Source organism: Peromyscus eremicus, chromosome 15 (genome assembly GCF_949786415.1).
Source record: "Peromyscus eremicus chromosome 15, PerEre_H2_v1, whole genome shotgun sequence".
Lineage (NCBI taxonomy): Eukaryota > Metazoa > Chordata > Mammalia > Rodentia > Cricetidae > Peromyscus > Peromyscus eremicus.
The window spans coordinates 12218418-12241137 of record NC_081431.1 but is presented as its reverse complement, the minus strand read 5'-3'; the positions used below and the strand labels follow the sequence as shown (position 1 = coordinate 12241137).

At 42.0% G+C, this 22720-nt stretch overlaps 1 protein-coding gene across 4 annotated transcripts in view; it reads left to right on the top strand.

Moving 5' to 3' along the window:
- The first annotated feature begins 11853 nt into the window (after positions 1-11853).
- Taf1a (TATA-box binding protein associated factor, RNA polymerase I subunit A) overlaps positions 11854-22720 on the top strand; it is a 37146-nt gene continuing 26279 nt past the window's right edge. For all 4 annotated transcript variants that reach the window (XM_059280652.1, XM_059280651.1, XM_059280650.1 and 1 more), the window contains exons 1-4: positions 11854-12185; positions 13690-13825; positions 18685-18854; positions 20760-20873. In XM_059280652.1, the coding sequence (XP_059136635.1) occupies positions 13702-13825; positions 18685-18854; positions 20760-20873 (408 nt within the window). In that variant the 5' untranslated portion in view covers positions 11854-12185; positions 13690-13701. The remainder of the gene's footprint in view (positions 12186-13689; positions 13826-18684; positions 18855-20759; positions 20874-22720) is intronic.

Here is a 22720-nt window from a genome sequence, read left to right as displayed (position 1 = left end):
CGGATCTCTGTGAGTTCGAGGCCAGCCTGGACTACCAAGTGAGTTCCAGGAAAGGCGCAAAGCTACACAGAGAAACCCTGTCTCGAAAAAACCAAAAAAAAAAAAAAGACTTTATTATTGTTGTATGTACACATACAGGTGTGCATATGTACATACACAACTTTTGGGGATTGGTTCTCTTCTTCCACTGTGGGTTCCAGGGATCAAACTCAGGTTATTAGGTTTTTGTGGTGTGTGTTTTTACCTGCTGAGTTTTCTCACTGGTCCTCATCTTTGTTTTCCTGAGGAACAGATACTATAGAATTTGTATGGTAAATCATCTATCATGAGGAAATTCCTTCCTTCCTTTCCCATCCTTTTTTTTTTTTTTTTTTTTTTTTTTTTTTTTTTTTTTTTGGCTATGAGACCAGCTTGCTCATCTTAAACTTGAAGCAATCTTCTGTCTTTTGCTGACTCAGTTCTAGCAGGACAGACTTAGGAAGGCCATGTGTATTGGTCTTGGGAGTACACACTTGCAATCCAGCACTTAGGAGGTCAAGGGAGGAGGCCAGCCTGGTCTACAGAGCAAGATTCCTGTTTTGAAAACAAAAAATGAAAACAGAAAACAAAACCCACAGTGAGCTCCAACAACATGTCATTCAATAGTGCCTTGTGTTGCATCAGCTCCACTGTTATGTCTGGCCTTGCAACAGCGTCCAGGCTTGACATTCCCCTAAATCCAACCTCCAAGGTAAAATTACTTGAGTAAGGATAGAAGTTTTTGTTTCTTTTCTCAAGTTCCTCAGAGTGTGGTGTGGCTTAAATTTTCTGTTTTTTTTTTCTTGCCTAAATGAACTGACAGGTCAGGGAGCAGGTCATGTCCAGAGCTAGGAAAGCCAGAATGAGGTCCAGGTACAGCATCCTGGACTCAGGAAAATAATCCAATAAGCATAGCAAAAAGAGAGGTACTATGTACCTGCCGTGTGAGATTTTCCCTGGGGAGCCATGACATGGATGTTTACCCCAGACAGAGACACAGCCTCAGGTAGAGACCCAAAGACAGACTGCTGTGGGACAGTCTTTCTGTAGGCTGTGAATATAGGTTGCTACCATTGGTTAATAAATAAAGCTGCTTTGGCCTATGGTAAGGCAGGATAAGAGCCAGGTGGGAAATCCAAGCAGAGAGACAGGGAGGAGTCAGGGCAGACACCATCCAGCCACCCAGGGAACAAGATGCCAGCAGACCAGTAATGCCATGGCCACATAGCAAAATAGATAATAGAAATTGGTTAATTTAAGATGTAATAGCTAGCTAGCAATAAGCCTGAATCATAGACCAAACCATTTGTAATTAATATTAAGCCTCTGAGTGTTTATTTGGGACTGAGCGACTATGGGACACAGGAAAACTTCTGGCTACAACAGACCAAAGCAACAATCATATCAAAGTCCATCTTGGTGAACCGATGGGTCTACTGAAGTTGTTTACAGGAGCATGGGTGATTGACAGGCAGCTGTGCCACCGAAAAGTCCTCCCCAGCATGGGTAAGCTCATGAAGCTGCAGCCCTGGAGCTCTCTACACACCTTGCAGGCATCTCACTAGGTTGGAAAGTCTCCTCTGGGCCTCTCCATCCTCCTTTATTACTTCCTGGGTCTTGCAAGCCTCTCTCTAGGAAGGAATGTTTCACCCTGGAGGGAGTATCCTGACAGCAGTTATCAGCATATCGTCAGGGCAGGGCATTAAGGTGCCTTCTTTTCCAGGAGACAGGTTGTCCTCTCCATTCATGATTGTGCCATGGCGATACTGGATGGAAATGAGCCTGGGCATGGTGGCACACACTTGTAATCTCAGCAATGAGGCAGAAGCAGGTAGATCTCTGTGAATTCCATGCCAGCAGTTGTAGGCCAGCCAAGGCTACATAGTGAGATCCTATCTTTAAAAAAAAAATAAAGTAAATATGGAATATCTTTTCAAAGATTATGCATTCTGAACCACCAATAGGTTAATGTAGTTTTTCTACAACTTGTCTTCATGTGGATCAGGGTATAAGAACAAAGTACATCTTGCCAGGAGGTGGTGGAACATGCCTATAGCCCAGCACTCGGGAGGCAGAGACAATCAGATCTCTGTAAGTTCAAGGCCTGCTTGGTCTACAGAGTGGGTTCCAGGACAGCCAGAGCTCTGTTACACAGAGAAACTGTCTTGATAAAAAAAAAAAAAAAAAAAAAAACCAGATTAGCCATATTTAAATATGACCATAGCACTAGAAAATGATGATTAAAAATTAACCCTATGGCTCAGAGTGCATAGTGTTCGTGCAGAGGACCCAGGTGTGGTTCTAAGCACCCATGTCAGGTAGCCTGCAACCACCAATGGCTTCAGGGGATATGACAAACTCTTCTGGCCTCTTTGGGAACTTCATTCATGTGTACATACCCACACAGAAACACACATAATTGCGAACAAAATCTTTAAAAAAAATTAACACTAGCACCAGTGTAGAGACCCACAGAGGTTTCCTAGTGAGAACTTACTCAGGGTCCAAGAATCTGAGCTTGCTTTACCCAGCAGGGCTGCATAAGAGGATCATTTGAACATGGGCGTGGTTACCAGGTGTTTGGAAGGGTCTATACTTGGCTAGGTGGTGTCCTTTGATCTAGTAAGGGGGAAGTCTTTTGCCCTGACCCTTGGCATTGTTATAAAAAGCTCTCTTGAATAAATGGAAAAGTCTGTTGGGTGTTGACCCAGGTCCTCCCGAAGCTATTCTGTGTTTCTGTCTTTCTCCTCTTCGCTATCTTTCTATCTACTATTTTCGTATCCCTCTCTCCTCCTCATAGGAACCCTGAAAAGGTGGGAGCTGACCTCCTACAGATGGGGCCAGAGCTAGGGACTTGGGTGCAGAGGAAGTAAGTGAGGGAGGGAGCACCTCGGAAGCAGTTGGGCATGTCCAGTTATGAATTATGAAAAGGTTAGGCAGTGGTATTCTATTCTTCGGGAGCAAAAACTATATATAGATAAAGCAGAGAGGCTAAAAGTTAAGCCAAAGCAAGTAATAAAAGTTAGGCTGTAACAAGTATCTTTCTCTGTCTAGGTTTTTCTCTTTTCTCTCTCTCAATTTCTATTAAAATTAGGCAAAAATATAGGGTTAGGTGCACAGATATTGCATAGACTTAATAGGAAGGAATTTAGGGCAAGAGTAGAAATTCCTTAGTGCCAGACTCAGGGCACAGAAAACAGTGTCCAGAACCTAGGTGGTGGTGGTGCACACCTTTAATCCCAGCACTTGGGAGGCCCCAACAAAGTAGATCTTTGGAGTAATTCTGCAGTCTATTTCCAAGCAAAGAAATATATTCAGGACCTCTATAGAGCAATACCAGGTAGTGCTGGATTACATCTCAGTTCGTCCATCTATACAGTTTTGATCCCTGAAATGGGGATGCAGGCCCTCCCTACTGGTGTTTATGGACCTTTGCCAGAAGGCACTGTAGGGTTATTGTTGGAAAGAAGTAGTACTACCACGCGCGGGGGATATTTGTTGTTCCCAGAGTAATTGATGCTGATTACCTTGGAGAAATTAAGGTGATGACTCACTCACCTAAGGGAATTTCTGTAATAAAGACAGGCCAGAGACTTGCACAGTTAAGTTTACTTCCTCAGGTGCGAACAAGAAATCCAGTTAAAAGAGATAAGAGAGGAGAAGCTGGATTTGGTTTGTCAGATGCCTATTGGCTACAAGCCATAGGTCCACAGCATACAAAACTCACCTTAGTTGTGAACAGAAAAAGTTGCTTAGGTCGTTTACACATGGGTGTGGATCTGTCTGTTATTACTGCTGGTCAATGGCCTTCCATGTGGTCAAAGATGGAAACTATCACACAGTTGCAAGAGATTGGACAAACCCAGTATCCTGAGCAGAGCAGCAATGAACTCTCCTAGAGAGATGAGGAAGGTCATGAAGGAAACTTTCAGCCATACATTGTCCCTCACTTGCCTGTAAATTTGTGGGGTTGAGTTGTTATGAGCCATATGGGAGTTTATTTATATAACCCCAATACAGTTGTCACTAAGCAAAGGTTCCTGACCAGGAGTTAGTAAAAAATAGTGAGGGTCAAATGTCACCTTTGCTCCCTAAAGAAAGGGTTAATAGGGATGGATTAGAGTATTTTTAGGATGGGTCATTGAGCAGCCTGTACTCCAGGTAGATCTTATAACTTGGAAATCTGACCATCCTGTGTGAATAGATCAATAGCCCCTGACAGAAGAAAAAATACAAGCTGTCCAGCAGTTAGTACAAGAACAGTTGGATGGGGGCCATATTAAACCTTCTAATCCTCCCTGGAATTCTCCTACTTTCCTGATCAAAAAAAAAAAAAGTCAGAGAAAAGGAGATTATTGCAGGATTTAAGGAAAATTAATGAGATCATACAGCCAATGGGAACTTTGTAGCCTGGATTGCCTACCCCTACAGCCATACCAAAAGATACTTATAAAATTATTTTGGATTTAAAGAATTGTTTTTATACTATCCCTTTGGCTCCCCAAGATTGTCAAAGATTTGCATTTAGCATTCCATCAGTTAATTTTAAAGAGCCCGTGAAAAGATGTCATTGGAAGGTTTTGCCCCAGGGAATGGTCAATAGCCAAACATTGTGCCAGAAACTTGTGTATCAAGCTATCCAAAAGGTTAGAGATCAATTTCAGCAAGTTTATAGTATTCATTATATGGATGATGTTTTGCTTGCACATAAAGACAAAGAAATTTTGCGTGACAACTTTGGACAGCTTCAGCATTGCCTTATCCCTGAAGGGTTAATTACCACTCCAGAGAAAGTGCAAAGACTGCCACCTTTTCAATATCTAGGATATATATTATACCCTAAGGAATTAAAGCCTCAAAAATTGGAAATAAGAAAGGATGGGTTAAAAACTTTGAATGATTTTCAAAAATTATTAGGGGGCATTCAATGGTTGCAACCTTATGTAAAATTATCTACTGGTGATTTGGAAACTTTAAGTGATCTTTTAAAAAAAGATAGTGATCTTAATTCACCCAGACAGTTAACTGGAAAAGGTAGACAGATTCTTTTGCAAGTTGAGAATGCTATTCAATATCAGCAAGTATGTTATATTAATTATGGTCTACCTTGGCACACATATATCTTGCCCATTAGACATATTCCTACAGCAGTATTATGGCAAAATGGTCTGCTTTTATGGTTATATCTTCCTGTTTCACCAGCTAAGACATTAAATCCATATGAAGCTGTAGCTTGTTTGGTACAGAAAAGCAGGATTGAATCTAGACATTATTTTGGTAAAGAACTAAGTGCGATCAGTGTTCCTTTTATGAAACTGGAAATTGATTGGCGTTTTCAAAATAATGATTCTTGGGCAATTACCTTTTCTTAGTTTTTAGGTCAAATTGATAATCAGTTTCCAGCTGATCAACTGTTACAAATCACTCAAATGCATCATTTATACTTCCTAAGATTGTGAAGATCCCGTAAGAGATGCTAAGATAGTTTTTTACTGATGGATCTTCCAGTGGAAGGGCTGCTTATGTTATCAATGGAAAAAGCTATGTACTACAAACAATCCCAGCTTCAGTACAGATAGTGGAATTACAGGCGGTAAACATGGTTTTTCAGTTTCTTGTAGATAGTTCATTTAATTTATATATAAATAGTCGATATATTTATAGAGCTCTTCAAGTTACAGAAACTGTTCCATGCATTGGGACTAGTAACAGTCAAGTTAAAATGCTGTTTCAACAAATTCAAGATGCTATTCACCAAAGAAAGCTACCATGCTTTGTGGGTCACATTAGAGCTCATTCTAATCTTCCTGGTCCTCTAGGTAATTGTAATGCAATAGCTGACAAATTAATAAGGATGATTACCTTATCCCAAGTAGAATTAACTCAATAGTCACGTGCTTTTCATCATCAAAATAGCACAAGTCTAAGAAAGCAATTCAATCTTACCAGGGAAGTTGCTTGACAGTTAAACAATGTGGGGTGTGCCCTAAATATTTTCCTGTACCTCACTTGGGGGTAAACCCTTGAGGTCTTCTTCCTAGTCATTTATGGCAAATGGAAGTCACTCATATTGTGAAATTTGGCAAGTTAAAATATGTACATGTAACCATCAATGCTTATTCAGGATGTTTTTCTTTTCTTTCTCTTTTTCTTGTTTTCTTTTTCTTTTTTGATTTTTTTCGAGACAAGGTTTCTCTGTGTAGTTTTGGTGCCTGTCCTAGATCTTGCTCTGTAGACCAGGCTGGCCTCAAACTCATAGAGATCTGCCTGGCTCTGCCTCCTGAGTGCTGGGATTAAAGGTTTACACCACCACTTCCCAGCTTATTCAGGATTTTTAATGGCTAGTGCACAATCTGGAGAAGGTACAAAACATCTAAATGCTCATTGCCTGAAATGGTTCTCCTACATGGGGTTATCAAAAATAATTAAAACTGATAATGGTTCTGGATATAGTAGTAAAGCACTTCAGCAATTTTGTTCCCAATGGCAAACTGAGTATAAAACAGGTATTTTTTTATAATCCTCAAGGAGAAGGCATAGTGGAGAAAGCCCATGGCAGTCTCAAGATGCAACTTCAAAAAATTAAAAGGGGGGAATCGTACCCTGAGTCACCACATAGTGATTTGAATCATGCTCTTTTATTCTGAATCTTTTGAATGTCAATATCTGTGAACAATCTGCTACAGCTAGATTTTGGTATGATGGCACCCGAGTGACTTATGCTCAGGTGAAATGGAAATATCCTAGCTCGGGATTATGGAAGGGTCCTGATTCTGTTTTAATATGGTGTCAAGGGCATGAAAATGAATCTCGATGACTGCCTGAGCACTTGATGCAGTGTGTGGAATGGAGGAATGTCAGCCATGATGACATCATAGCTGCTGATGCTCCCCCAGAGGAGTTTGAGTGACAGCAGCTGAACTAGTGTTCCTGACATTGATGTTCCATCCTGTAGTCTGGGGGAAAGCAGGAGACTAAAGGGGCCCTCCAGACTGCTGATAAGGAGTTTGGGACAAAGGTTTTGTCACTATTTGGTATTCAAGGATTGAGATTGTAAAAGCTAGAACGAAATGGAGCCTGGAGCCACATCACTTCTGGTTGCTAGAGGCAAACCAATGCATGCTCCTTTAAGAGATGGTTCCTGATTCCTACTAGCTGAGTAGAAAGCTTTTCTAAGAGTTACAGCAGCTCAGTACAGTAATTCCACCTACTAGTAATTAACCCTAGGGCAGCTCTCCTAGGGAAAGCTAACTGAAAGTGCCTCTGTGGCTAAGAATGAAGCTTCAGAGACACTTGTTTGAACTAAATTGAGTTGTTGCATTCAGGCGAGCTGCAACAAATTTGGGACTCCTCATATTTGGAACTGTTTGCCTAAAAGTCTTTAGGACTTGGGCTGCTAAAAGGGACTTCAGGACAGCTGATGAATCAGGCCCTGATCTTGGGCTGTCAGTGAAACTTTAAGACTGTTATTAGAACTGACTTTTTTGAGCTTTTGCAAACCTTAGAAATGAAACAGTTTTGAGTTCACCTACAATTTTAACTGTGGTGACTCACTATTCATGTACACTCTGTCTTGTTAGAAGAAAATGTAAATAGTTCTGTTAAGAGATCACTTTTGAATGTTTGCTAAAATTTGTAAAGTATAAATAGTCCTATAGAGTGTTTGCTTTTGTATGTAAGTTTGTAAGATTTGTAAATATGTATAGTAATATTCATGCTAGAATTATGTTAATCTGTTGATATTGATGAATCATGGTTTGTTGAAGTTAAAGGAGTGTTTAAGTTTGATGCAGTTGCATTAGGAGTTTATTGATTTAAAAAAAGGGGCTGGTGCAGCTCTTATAGACATCTTAGGCCCATTCAAAAAGGACATTCCATCTTGGTCATCGTTTACTTATTTACTTGAGGGTGTGGCAGCCATAGGTACTACTGTGGTTGTTCTAACTATTTTCCAAGCTCTTAGTAGGGACCTGAGTCAGAGCTGAGTTAAGCTCTGTACTTTACCCTGCCAGAGGCTGGTAGTCAGAAGTCCTTCTTGCTAGCTACCAACCTAAGTATGCTTGATGGAAAGTGTATCTCCATGATGGGTAAGGCTGATTAGTGAAGAAGAAAACAACCTAAGGCAGGCACAGTCTATCTGAGGGGCCTTTTAATATATTAAGAAAGGGGAGCTGTAGAGACCCACAGAGGTTTCCTAGTGAGAACTTACTCAGGGTCTGAGAATCTGAGTTTGCTTTACCCAGCAGGGCTGCATAAGGGGATCATTTGACCATGGATGTGATTACCAGGTGTTTGAAAGGGTCTACACTTGGCTGTGCAGTGTGCTTTGATCTAGCATGGGGGAGATCTTTTGCCCTGCCCCTTGGCATTGGTATAAAAAGCCCTTTTGAAGAAGCAGAAGGGACTGTTGGGTTTAATCCAGGTCCTCCTGAAGCTATCTTGTGTTTCTGTCTTTCTCCTCCTTGAGCCTCAGCTTGACCTTTGGAAGGCCTTTGGCTTCTTCCAGGTATTAGCTTGTCATAACCAGCTGAAATCCTACTTCATATATTTTTTTGGCTTGCAGCAGTTGAGAGCCTTGATGATTAACTCTCTCTGGAAACCAGCTTGCAAAACCATCAGATACTCTTTGTCTGGGAATTTTAATGCAATCAGATTGAGAAATAACATTAATCACTACAATCCACTTTAGAAAAAACAATATAGCCTCCCTATAATCTATAAATGTTCACAATAGAATTAAACCTTATCAGATTGCAAAGAATTAGAAAGATGAAATTTTAAAAGAAAAAAACCCATGAATAATAAGACATCTCTGACATGACCTACATATTAGAATTGTCTGAAATAAGATTCAAATTATCCCATAAAATGGGTGTAGTGTCATATACCCTTAATTCCAGCATTTGGAAAGCAGATCTCTCTTAGTTTGAGGCCAGCCTGGTCTGCATGGTGAGTTCCAGGACAGCCAGAGCTACATAGTGAGACTTTGTCTCAAAAAAAAAAATTACTCCTCCCAGCACTTGGGAGGCAGAGCCAGGTGGATCTCTGTGAGTTCGAGGCCAGCCTGGTCTATAGAGTGAGATCCAGGACAGGCACCAAAATTACATGGAGAAACCCTGTCTCGAAAAACCAAAAAAAAAAAAAAAAAAAATTACTCCAAAGACTTAGTGGAAAGCATAGTTATAATGAATAAATAAGGCATATTAACACATAAGTGAAAACTTTCTTTTGAAAAAAAAAGAAATTCAAATAATAAGAAACAGTATTTTAAGTGAAAAAATAATGAAACAGGCTTATCAGAAGGCTTTACACTGCCAACCAAAAAAGGGTCAATTTGAAGATAGAACAATAGGAATTATCAGGTCTAATGATCAGAAAAAAAACTGAGCAGAAATTATATTCTAATCTCTTAATACTAAGTGGTTTTACTAATATATACTTAGAAGTTCTCCAAGTGTTTGAAAGCAGGGACATAATTGAACAGAAATTTATTTGAGGCAAAAAATTTTCCAAATTAACAAAGAAGAAACTGATGGGTCTAGAAGACTCAGTGTACATTGGTGCCTGAAGATAACCACCATTTTACTGTTCAGTTTGAACCGGGAGTTTGTGTAGGGTTTAGCTTGATTCTGCTACACCTGCTGTTGAACTGGAACCACTCATGTGATTGCTTCCAGCCAATAACTGCTCTAAAATCGGAGATGACCACCTTTTCATCTTCTTCATGTATCTAGAACCAAGGCACTGCATGATGGTTGTGCTTTCTTTATGATGCTAGTGTGCTAGGAGCTCTTTATTCATCCACCATCTCTCTCCAGAAGACTAGCCTGGGCTTCTTTCTTTCCATGGCGGCTCAGGGTACCAAACAAGGAGGGAAAACTTGAAGTTGTGCCTCTTAAGAGTAGTCTTTTCCCAAGTCTCAGCCTAGTGTAGGATCCTAACCCATGTATATCAGGGAAGCTATAATTGGATAAAACTTTTCTCTACACCACCATGCAAGTTGGCTTTGTCTTTATGCTTTTATTTTTGCCACATTCTCTTTTAACCGACACTATTATTATGTAGTCTAGTTGATTGGTGATGATGTTTTTCAGTTGCTTGACTATGTGAAGCTTGTTTTTTATATAGAAAAAGTTAATGGAAACAATATTTTCCAAGACACCTCCAAGGCTTTTAGAAAATGTAGCTCATCACCATTATGAAGTTGTTCCCTTGATGAAAAGCAACTGTGAGAATATTTTCCTCTCCCTTGTAACATACATTCTAGGTTGGAGTCTAGAAAGCTTTTGTGCATGCTCCTTCTCAACACATTTTCATCCAGAATTGTACTGTGGGAAAGGGAAGTGGTATGTGAAGAATATAAAGATAATGAATTTTCTCACTTTTATCTCCTAATATCAAGAGATGTTTGAAAACTTTGATATCAGAACACTCCCCCCCTCCATTGGGTTTTGTTTGTTTGTTTGTTTTTTGAGACAGTGTTTCTCTGTGTAGCTCTGGATGCCCTGGAACTCACTCTGTAGACCAGGTTGGCCTTTCACTCAGAGATCCACCTGCCTCTGCCTCCTGAGTGCAGGGATTAAAGGCATGCTTGACCACTGCCCAACACTTCCCCCTATTTTTGAGCATGAACAAACAAACAAAAAAAAATCAGTTGATTCACTTTGATGAACCAAGCTTCCAGATGACAAACTAATCACTGTCTTAGTGTGTGTGAGACCACCCTCCTTGGCCACATCATCATTTATTTTAGCTTTGCCTGTAGTTATAAAGTACAGTTTTAAAGGCCAGGCATGGTGGTACACACCTTTAATCATAGTGGAGACCGAGGCAGGCAGAGCTCTATGAATTCTATGGATCTCTAAGACTTCCAGGTCAACCTTACCTACATAGTGATTTCCAGAACAGCTAGGGCTTTGTAGAAACTCGGTCTTAGAAAAACCCAAAATAAAGCAAAACAAAAACATCAACAACAAAAAGAACAAGCTTAAGGGCAAAGACTAATGATACAAAGACAGTATAAAGAACCTTTCTCCAGTGCTTATGGCTTCTGGGTATTGGTTATGAAGAAAACAGAATAAAATATCTGTAGCATTTAAAAAAAAAAAAACAAAACTATGTACAAACTCTTAATTTCCATGATGCACAGTTTCTGTTCCCGAGCAGTAAATTCAGAATTTTGGAGGAGTCCATACTTTCATTTATGCAGCCTTAACTGAACTATAAAGTCATTTCTTCCAGTGACTTTAAGGTGGCCTCCCTTTAGCTTTTACTCATTAATGTTTGTTCACATCTCCGTGATAATCTGTCCATTAACAGATCAGTCCTTCAGGCCCAGCGGGGGTGGCGCACAGAGCCAGGCAGACCTCTGTGAGTTCGAGGCCAGTCTAGTCTACAGAGCGAGATCTCGGGCAGGCATCAAAACTACACAGAGAAACCCTGTCTCAAAAAAACCAAAACCAAAGTAGATCAGTCCTTCAAGTAGTATTTTTCCATACATCTCTGGCCATTCTTCAGGGTCCTCTTCCCTAACTCCTCCCCCCTTTTCACACGGCTTAACAATTTCACTATCCACCTCCATAACTAATATATGGCTGTCAACGTCCCTCTTGAAAGTGAACTCCAGGCCGATCCCTAGAACAATCCTCGTTGAGAAGGAAAAATGGATTCTTGCTCAAACTGTGAAGGCAGCAAGTCACTTACATCGGATGCTAAAAATTGTAATTAAAATAATTTTCAAAGCAGCAATCAGAATCGGATAAGTGCCCCCCCCCCCCCCCCCCCCCCATCTCCACACTCGACTTTGCGATGGAAACCTTCCATTTTCCGGCTGGCACAAAACCAAGATGTAAATCTGGGCCAAACCAATAGGAAAGCGGAAGCTAACATCCACTTCCGGGGCACGTTCGGAAGCCTCCACGGAGCTGGAGAGGCTCAGCCGCTTTCCCATAGGCAACGCACGAGGTAGGGGCGGGGCTCCTCATGCACGCTCCCCGACTGCCCGCCGGGCTGGTTCTGCGCAGGCTCACAGGAAGCGCTGGCCAACTCTTGCATCCGGAGAGGGTTTTCTCTGCCTGTCCGCGGCGTGGAGACCCGCCAACTCTGCAGCCGGGCTATAGCCACCCGCGGGGTCGGTGCGCCCTCCGCTCCCACTGCAATTGGAAGAGGTACGTGAGCATCCTGCTTCTTCCTTCTGCTATTCCCTCTTGACTTTCTGTAATCTTGGGTTCTGGGAACCTGAGTTACGGGGACTGTAAAGTTTTGGTTACCGTGGCAACCGCCACCACGCCAGTTTGAGTTCTTGAGAACTGGAGAAGGTTTTGCGTTAGGTCTCCCTTACCATAGTGGTGGGTCGATTTCACATTCAGGCGTTATTTCAAGCTTTTGCGCCGAACGGTTGAGTTTGATTTTTAAAAGGCTTAATCTGGATTGAAGGCGGAGGAGCAAAATTTGAGGCAGCTCTTGGGAGATGGCCCAGCAGGGAATAGCCATTACCGTCTAGCCAGGTGAGTGCGATCCATGGTGGAAGGACCCCTGTAAGTTATCCGCTGACGTCCACACGGGCGCGGTGGCTCACCTCGCACAATAAACAAAACGTAGTATTAAAAAAAGAAATTGTCAGCAGGCACAAGGCCCCAGGTTCCATCTCCAGCACCGCAGAAAACAGACAAACAAAAGCAACACCAATGCATTAATCCTGGACAAGTCTGAAGGTGTCCGGAACTAGGGTGGTGCTGTAGGATTCAGAAAAGAGGGAAGTTTGGTGGAATTCTAAATTGTAGTACCGGAAGCTTCAATACTCGGTAGATACACAGGAGTCTTGAGCTTTTTGACAGGTAAATGCAAGCTCAGTGGCACATGGCTACTTTGGTAGAGTCATTTATTTGCCACGGTCCCCTGCCCACCTCCTAGCCATTTTCGTCATACCAGCTAGTCTGTGTGCTTTGCATTTCCCAGATCTTGTCTTCGCTTCTTTTGGTCACATTACATACTTTGAGTCCTGCAGTTTTCATTACTGATGTGGAAGAAAACAAGGTTACTGCTGTGATTAAATTAGCTAATTTATAGGCTAAGTATGTACTTAAGTCCTGGTAAATACTAGCTACTGCTATTATTGTACTTGTTATATTGTGTTGGTATGTATCCTTCGATTTCTTTCCGTAGCTTTAGGTTTTTACTTTGTAATCAGGATGTCTCATTTTTGTATGTACTTGATACATGGCTTTACAGTAGTCTTTTTTTTTTATGGATTTTAAAAATGATTCTTATTTTACGTGTATGAGTGTTTGCTTGCATGTAATTGCACTACATATATTCCTGTTGAGAAGGTCATTGGATGCCTTGGAACTAGGGTTCCAGAAGATCATGAACTGTTACGCATGGGTGCTGGGAACCGAACAACACCGGTCCTCTGTAAAAGCAGAAAGTGCTCTGCTGAGCCATCTCTCTAGTCCCCCGTCATTGTTGTCGTGGTCTTTTTTTTTTTTTTTTTAAGTAGAACTTTAGTTTGGGCTGTTGAGGACTTGAACAGATTCAACTGCTACTTTAAAAGAACTATCAGATACAATGGGTTCTGCTGCTCAGGTGATATTTATTAGAAGAAAAGATGGCTACTTTTCAGTTCAGTTGTCTGTGGATTAGCATGTACTGAAGCTGACGGATACTCTTCAGTTTTGACTAGATATGAGCGATTTCGGGGAAGAATTGACAAAGCTTGCTGTGGCAGAGGATGGCAAGAGAGAAACTTCTGTGTTCTCTAATCCAGGAATGCACTTCCCGTGGCTTCAGAATCGTGTAGAAACTGTAGGTAAGTGGACAGCGTCGAAGCCTTTCACTCTAGTGCAAGGAAGTGCTGAGATTGAACACAGATATGAAATGAATAACCAAGCTAGTTAGTTTTTCCCCCGCCTCCCCCCCACCCCCCCAGTTTATTTTAGTTGTTGTTGGGACAGGGTGCTGTTTATCCCTGGCTGGCCTGGAACTCACTGAATGTAGCTCAGGCTAGTTTTGAACACATGGTTGTTCCTTTGCCTCAGCCTCCGAGCGCTGGGATTACAGGTGTGAACGATGATGTCTGATTATCTTGTTAAGATTAGATGGGAGGTTTCTCTTTTTCTTTCTTACAACTGTAGACAAAAAGGAAGTTATAAGAAATCAATTCTCTTTTTTCTTTTAGGTTTTTTTTTTTTGCATTTAAACTAATACAGAGTCTATATTATGATAGATATATATTTATTTTTAAATTTTTGGTCCTCTTTACTGAGCACTTGTATCTTTGGCATTGGCAAAATATTAACGACTTACAGATGAAGAAAATGTGGTCTCTCATGGAGGAGCACATACATAGGAAATGTTAAGGAAATTTCTGTTGAATTCAATGGAAATAATGCCTTGTAGAATTGATGTAATAGGTTTAAAAAGCGTTTTTCTTCATTTGTAATCTAATGTAGGTGCAGACAAGGTTTTTAATGGGTTAAGCTCTGTAAGACTATAGAAAGAAGCCGGGATCCGTGTGCTGCCGTGTGTCAGACTTTAAATACACGTACACCAGCACTTTTCTTACTGCTCTTGATGCTTTTCTTGGCTCCTGGATTTAGCTCCATTTAAAAAGAAAAATTCATTTGACTTTATATTTCCCGTAAGTTAGTCCTCAGTGAATGTGTGCACTGGCATTTTTCATGTGAGGACACTGAATTGCAAAGAAATTAAACTCTTAAGTAATGATATAAGGAAGCAAATCAGGTCTGTCTGATCTCAAATCTTATAATTTTTAGTTTTTCAGGACAGGGTTTCTCTGTGTAGCTTTGCACCTTTCCTGGAACTCACTTTGTAGCCCAGGCTGGCCTCGAACTCACGAAGATCCACCTGGCTCTGCCTCCTGAGTGCTGGGATTAAAGGCATGCGTCACCACCTCCCGCCTCAAATCCTATACTTTTAACCATAAAGAGGTAGATAGAGATTGGCCTGAGAGCAGGCTCCCATTAGGTGAATTATTTGAACAGATTATTTGCCAGTTTTGTGGGCTGGTTGCCTGGAGTTGTTGTGATATAAGCAGCTTGTGTAGTTCTTACTAAATGCAGGGGCCTGCTTTAGAGAGCCGGCTGAGGCACAGCAATCTCCATTCCTTCCTTCCTTTTTTTTCTGTCGTTTCCCTTTCTAATTAGCTTTCAGATAATTCCAGTACTGCTAGTTTCAGGCCCACATGGGTATCAAGGCTGGGGATCCTGGGTGTTTGGAGTGCTCGTTAAGTGTCTGAGAAGTACCTGGTCTGTGCTGTCATCTTCTTTCCCCTCCAGCCCTCCTCAAGACAGGGTCTTGCTGATCAGCCTTGACTAGCCCGGACCTTGCTGCACAGACCAGGTTGGCCTCAAACTCGCAGCAATCCTCCTGCCTTTGTCTTCTGATTGCTGGAGTGGTGGATGTGCACCACCGTGCCCCGCTGAGGGGCTGCGGTCTTAATCATGTTTGTAACTTACGTGACCCTGTGAGTATGTTCTGTGTGCTGTCTTGCAGTACTTATTAAACTGTCTTGACAGTTTTAAGGTGTCATATAAATTGTTTTGTAAGTTTAATAGTTGCAAGTGAAAAACTTTCACCCTGTGATGGATTTTTAAAATGGAGTTATGTTACTTTTAAAATAATCTGGTGAAATCTAAGCATACAGAAATTCTTAAATGATAACAGATAGTAAAAAGCGGTGGTGGTGTACACGTTTAATCCCAGCACTTGGGAGGCAGAGCCAAGTGGATCTCTGTGAGTTCAAGGCCAGCCTGGGCTACAGAGTGAGTGAGTTCCAGGACAGGCACCAAAGCTACACAGACAGACCCTGTCTCCAAAAAAAAAAAGCTTTTAATAGATGGGAGTTTTAGAATACTGCTTTTTTGGAGACAGTATATATCACTACATATATATATATATATATATATATATATATATTCTTAATGTCTCATATTGTAAGTATTAGGAGTTTTATTTTTGTGTTGAGACATTGTAACTATTGGTTGTATACAGTTGATCAAAGTAACATAAAAGCTTTGTTGAGAGATTGTTGGGACTTAAATATTAGAGTAAATTTTAATTTGTATTTTATCTCAACAAAATAGACAAGGGTATCACTTTTTCTTCAATTGCATTATGAATCCATGGGTAATTGTTCTGTCTTTGTCTCCCTTCCCCTGGCATGATCACTTGAGTTTTGAGGCAGAGTCTTGCTGTAGCCCAGGCAGACCCTAGACTCAGTTTTCTAGCCACAATGGAATTACAGGTGTGCACCACAGTTTGACTGTTCTCTATTTTTCTCCCCTATGGAGGAAAGATTTAACATCAATTCTATTGTTTGTTTCACAGAATTATTAAAAAAAAACAGAGAGAGTAAGGGAGAGTCAGGAGGACGGAGAGATGAACAGGAGGTGGAAGGGAGGGACACTGAGTTTGAGACGGTGTAGGGAAAAGGGGCTTCTGGGACATCAGCGGAGAAGGAGGGGCAGCTGGGTGATTTCTCTGCCTCTCTGAGCTAGCAGGCTTTCACCCCAGCATCTGGCTCCCGAGTCTTTATTGGTAAAATTGAACAATTGAGATTTTGTTAAAACAACACCTCCTTTTTGGGAGGCAGAGGCTATCAGATCTCTAAGTTCCAGGAAAAAAAAGTTAGCAGTATCTCTGTGGTTTTGACAAGACAGATTTTGGAAATCATCTGACTTGCAAGGGGCAATGTTAAGAGCCGTTCACTTGTAAGCCTCATCTTTTGCCTGCAAGTATTACGTACATTTTGACTGTAGGCCTTGAACACAGGCATAGTTCTCTAGAAGATCAGTTTTAGGAAGGAGTGTATGGCGACACAGATACACACATTGATCTTGTGCTCTTTCTGATTGTTATGGGCATGCTGGGGATTGCATCCAGAGCCTTGCATGTGGCTTGTCGTGCCACTGAGCAGCAGCCTCTCTCCTGGCTGTTTACATTTAAGAAAATTTTACTGTGTTAAATTTATTTTGGCTTCTATGTATATGAGTATTTATGTATGTGTGTGTACTATGTATGTGGTACCCACAAGGCCAAAAGAGAGTGTTGGATTCCCTGGAGTTATTGACACAGATGTGTGTTGCCATGTGGCTGTGGGAACCAAACCTGGTTTTCTGCAAGAGCAGCAAGTACCATCTTTGCCATTGAGCCATCTTTCCAGTCCCTAAGATTTTTATTTCTTATTATGTGTATGTGTCTTTCGGTTTGTGCATGTGAGTGCAGTGCCCATGGAGGCCAGAAGAGGGTGTCAGATTCCCTGATCTGGAGTTACAGGTGATTGTGAGCTGCCTGGGTGCTGGGACCTGAATTCTTAGGGCCGCTTTAAGAGCATCACGTGATCTTAACCTCCGAGCCGTCTCTCCAGGACCTGCCCAGATTGTTTGAAAAGTATCTTCTCATGGTTCCTGTTGGTCTCTGTACTTGCTTAAGTAAGGGAGTCTGGCTGGAAGACTAGGGCCCGGAACCAGGGATGATTGTGCACACCTGCAGTTCCATTGTTTGTGAGACCAGGCAGAAAGAGTCCCAGGTTGTACTGGCTACATAGTGAGCTTGAGGTCAGTCTGGGCCATGTGAGTCCCAGGAAACCAGGAACAAAATAGAAACAAAACAAACAAACAAACAAACAAAAAGAAAGAAAAAGACTGCTGGCCAAACAGGATTGGTTAGAGGGAAAAGGAGCTGTCAGTCTAACTTGTCTCTTCTATAATGTAATAGTGTAACTAAGCTCATGCACTGTTACCATGGAGATTCTCAGTACTTCACAGACCTAGCTGATGCTAATGTTTACAACTGTGTGCATCTTGATTCATTTACTAGTACTGAATTACTGGAAACTTGATCCTTAAACAAAAAAGGTTCACTTGGAGTTTTCTGAACGTTAGTGGGTGATAAAGACCACATTTCCCTAGCATGATAGCATTGGTGACTTTCGCCCATTTTAAATACTGGGACCTGTTCCTTTGGAAGGTTCTATCCAAGTTATTTAGTAAAGGAACAATCAGTTTTAAAAGATATAGGGAGCTGGTAGGACAAGGCTATCTACTATATTTATTGAGGCAGAATTTCCTTATGTAGTGCAGTCTTTGGACTCACAGTCCTGCCTCAGCCTCTTTAGTGCTCAGATTACAGTGCCCTTGTGTCCAGCTTGGTTTTCAGATTCTTCTTTGAGTTTCTATGTAAGCTAATTTCAAGAGTATGGAAAGACCAAATGTATAGCACAGTGGCTCCTTGCATAAGATCCACGCAGGACTACTTGTCAACATTCCATCATCGGTTGGGAGACCACTAAAACTAATATTATATGGCAGGGTTTGAGTTAGTGGGCTTGATTCTGGGATAGGCTGGATCATAGCACTTGCTGCCCTTGTTAAAACTTGTGTTTATTGGGGCTGGAGAGATGGCTCAGCAGTTAAGAGCATGGGTTGCTCTTCCAGAGGACCTGAGTTCAATTCCCAGCACCCACGTGGCAGCTCACACCTGTCTGTAACTCCAATTCCAGGGGCTTTGACACCCTCGCACTAATGTCCATAAAGTAAAATTAAATAAATTATTTAAAAAAAAACACAAAAAACTTGTGTTTACTGAGGTTTTTGAGTAGCTGAATTGGAGTCAGTGGAGTAATCCGTCTTCTGTCCGTTGTTGCAGTGACTGGAGGGAAGAGGAAGAGGGACTTCACTCAGACGACAAGCGCGTGTTTAAGCTTTATCCACGAAGCCCTGCTGAAGCACCAGTGGCAGCGGGCTGCGGAGTATATGCACAGTTACTTACAGACCCTGGAGGATTCCGACCCCTACAAGAGACAGGCTGCCCCTGAGGTAGACGCTGGGAGTCTGCTGGACGCAGCCGGTTGCTGGCAGTTCTGCGTCTAGCTCTGTCCACGGGGCCTTTTGTTTCCCCTGCCTCTGCTTCCTGAGTCCTGGGGTGGTGGGTCTGCCACCGCCATGCCTGGCTCACTCCTTCCTTTCGTTGTCAGGACTCCATTGTATGGAATACCTGGATTCGCTCAACGTTTCATGTGTGTGTTTTTGCATGGGGCTTGCTTTAATTTCTCTTTGGTATGTACTGAGTTATAGGTTATATGATAACGCTACCTTTAATCTCTTAAGGTTTTACCAAACTCCTTACCAAAGTGGCTTTTCCACTTTATATTTCTACCGGCAATATTTAATGTTCTAATTTTTTCACATCCTCATTGATAATTTCTTTCTTTCTTTCTATCTATCTATCTATCTATCTATCTATCTATCTATCTATCTATCTATCTATCAGTCTTGATTTGGATACCGTGCTGGCCTCAGACTCAGGTTTACATCAGGCCTCTGTCTAAACCTCCTGAGGCTGGGAGGCATGAGCAACCATGCCTGTCTTTTTTGATACTTCGAGTTGTGAAGTAGAATTTGCTCGTGTTATGATTTGCATTCCCTGTTGACTAGTGATGGGGACAGGGCTTCTCAAAGCCGTGCTTGCTTATGAGAACACTGGTGGCTTTCCATTTCCCGAGCACCAGCCACAGTCCTCTGCTTGCTGGGGCCTTCCTCAGGATGAGCTCACCCTCTTCCTGGTCTGCCCGTCTGACCCCATTTCTGTACCTTGGGTGTTCTTCTCTAGCCTCACTGCTCTTGCTTTCCGTGGAGCAGGTGAGGCAAACGCTTTCCCTTTCATTTCCTTTTCTTGGAAGGTCTTTCTTCAGCCACTTCCACCCTCCTGAGGCCTCTTCTAGTGACTCCGCTCGCATACCCGTCCTGCCCTTTGCCCAGCACTCCTGATGTCCTGGTGTGTAAAAAGCCAGATGTGGAAGTGCACACCTGATAGCCCAGCAGGGGAAAAAGAGGCAGAGGCAACTTTCTTTTAGAGACTCCTGATTTTATTCATCTACTTTAGGTTGAAAGAGAAATAGACATTTGCTCCCTGAGAAAAGCAGAGCTCAAGTTGTGTCACCAAAATGTGGCCTGAGGACATATATTTCATTACAATTTGTCTTTTCTGATAAATACTCTTCGATTGACAGCCTAAGTACATAGCACATACACTCAGTGTGGATGAAAGTTCAGGGAGCGTGGACATGTCTGCTGTCTGCGCTTGGAGGGTTGAAGATGAGATTTCGGGGAGCATGGACATGTCTGCTGTCTGCGCTTGAAGGGTTGAAGATGAGTTAGCCCTGTAGGAACCTGTTTTCTGATTTACCATTTCATACTGATTTTTAAGTTTACGCTGAATATGCATCTTAATGGTGCCTTCTAGAGAGCACTGATTTAATAATGGCACTCTTACTCTTACCTAGGGTAGTGGTGTGAGTGAGAATGCCCCCATAGGCTCTGGTTCCACTGGTGGCACTGTCAGAGTGTAGAGATCACACTGCTTCATGCTTGCCCTTAAGGTGTGAGCTTGCTGCCACCATGCCTTTGTGCTCCGTCGCAGACTAACCCTCTGAACTGTGAGCCTAAATACACTCTTCTTCTAAGTGCCGTGGTCATGGTGTTTTGTCACAGCAACAGAAACATCACTAATCCAGCAGAATTTTGAGATGTAGTGATTACCACCTACTTAAGAGTGCAGGTTTGCTAGGGAAGTGTAGTAAAGTCTGGACTGGTGGTCTCCATGGAGAGGAAGTATAAGTTGCTTTTAAATGTTATAATCAGGAAAAAACAAACACAGTTTTGTAGGAAGAAACTGGATAAGGTAAGGATTTATTGTTTTGATACTGATTTCTGCTTTGATAGATCATTTGGAAGCTTGGAAGTGAAATTCTATTTTATCACCCCAGAAGCAATGTGGAGACTTTTAATAGCTTTGCTGACCGGATGAAAAATATTGGTGTCTTGAATTATTTAAAGGTAAGAATGTAGATTTTATATATTTTTTAAAATCATTTATTTATTTTATGAGCATTGATTGGTGTTTTGCCTGCATGTATGTCTGTGTGAGGCTGTCAGATCCTCTGGAATTGAAGTTACAGACAGTTGTGAGTTGCCATGTAGGTGCTGGGAATTGAACCTGGGTCCCCTGGAAAAGTAACCAATGTTCTTAACTGCTGAGCCATCTCTCCAGCCCCAGATTTTATATTTTTAATGTGTGTTTATTTTAATTGCCTGTATCAATGCTGAGATAGAAAATGATGGAAAATCGTTAAGTCCCGTGGGTAAGGAGACGGGAGAACACTACTGTGCGGACTGCTCGTTTCTGGTTTCCAGCCACCTTCCATGTGATGGGATTGGAACCCTGTTGGTCTGTCTCTGGCTGTCAAACCCAGTTCTTCAGAGATGAGGCTGGTCCTCACTGTGGACACAGCCAGTCCTCACATGGTTGCTGACCTGACTTGAGCCAAGCTGGCAGTTTTGGAAAAAAGCAAACTGTGAAACAAAGTAGGAACTTGAACTTGTTCAAATGCTGTAACGTTCCTGCTGTTTGGATAGACCCTTCTCTCCGAATTCCTGTCTTTTAATAATAGTTTTTCTGCAAAAGGGGCTGAGACCATCCCACAGTATTATAGCCTCTTCTCTATTATATACTCCTAACTAAAAGAACACCATTCTTTAGTAATTTTATAAATAATCTGTTAATTTTTTTTCAAGACTGTAAAGTTGTATAAGAACTTGGCCACAAGTTGAGTAAATATGAGAGAAACTATACAGCATGCAAAGCATAAAATGTGCATTTCTGGCTCTTGGTTTTGTTTTTACTTGTTCAGTTTTCTAATTTTGTGTGTGTGTGTGTGTGTGTGTGTGTGTGTGTGTGTGTGTGAGAGAGAGAGAGAGAGAGAGAGAGAGAGAGAGAGAGAGAGAGAGAGAGAGAGAGAGAGAGAGTCTTAAGTCTGGAGGTCTGATGTTAACACTGGGAGTCTTTCTTGATCATCCTCCACCTTACCTATTGAGGTAGGGTTTCTTGCTGACCCAGAGCTAACTAGTTATGGCCGGCTAATCTGGCTAACCAGTTTGCTCTGGGATCCTGGATCCATCTCTTGTGCACTGGGGTGATAGGCAGGCCCCAATGCCTACCAACTTGTTCTGTGGGTTCTGGGGATCCAAACTCTGGTCTTCATGCTTTGTCTGCATAGCTTATCCACTGAATCATCTTCCTAGCACTCCCCCGCTCCCACACACTTTTTATTTTTTTTTGAGGCGGAGCCTTGCTGTGTAGCCCAGGCTAGTTTCCAGCTCACAGTCCTTCTCAGCCTTCCTGGCTCTGGGATTCCAGCTGAGGCCAGCACGCCCAGCTCTGTGGTTGTTTTTGCCTTTCAGGGATCCTCTTTCCCTTTAAATCCACTCTTCAGCACTCCCTGGCAGGATGTTTTCTCTGAGCGTATTTGACGTGTGTGAAGTTGTTAGTTAGGCTGTTGTCTGCTGTAGGTCAAGCAGGTAAGGCTGTGTCATTTATCTTGAGCAGCCTCTTCTGAAGGGTCATTGACAACAGGTGAAGTATGGCCTGAGCAACTAGTTGAGGCTACAGTGTGGCCTCTCTGCCCAGTTCTCTCACTGTGTTGCACTGTATTCTGTGACTCTCAGTTACACAGGGTTAGTTGTTTCACAGTGTCTTTCTTTGCTTGATTAAAAAACGTAAATGACAGAGTATAGACTATACCACTGAGCTTTCACCCTCTTTCCTCTCTCTCTCTCTCTCTCTCTCTCTCTCTCTCTCTCTCTCTCTCTCTCTCTCTTTTCTCGAGACAAGGTTTCTCCGTGTA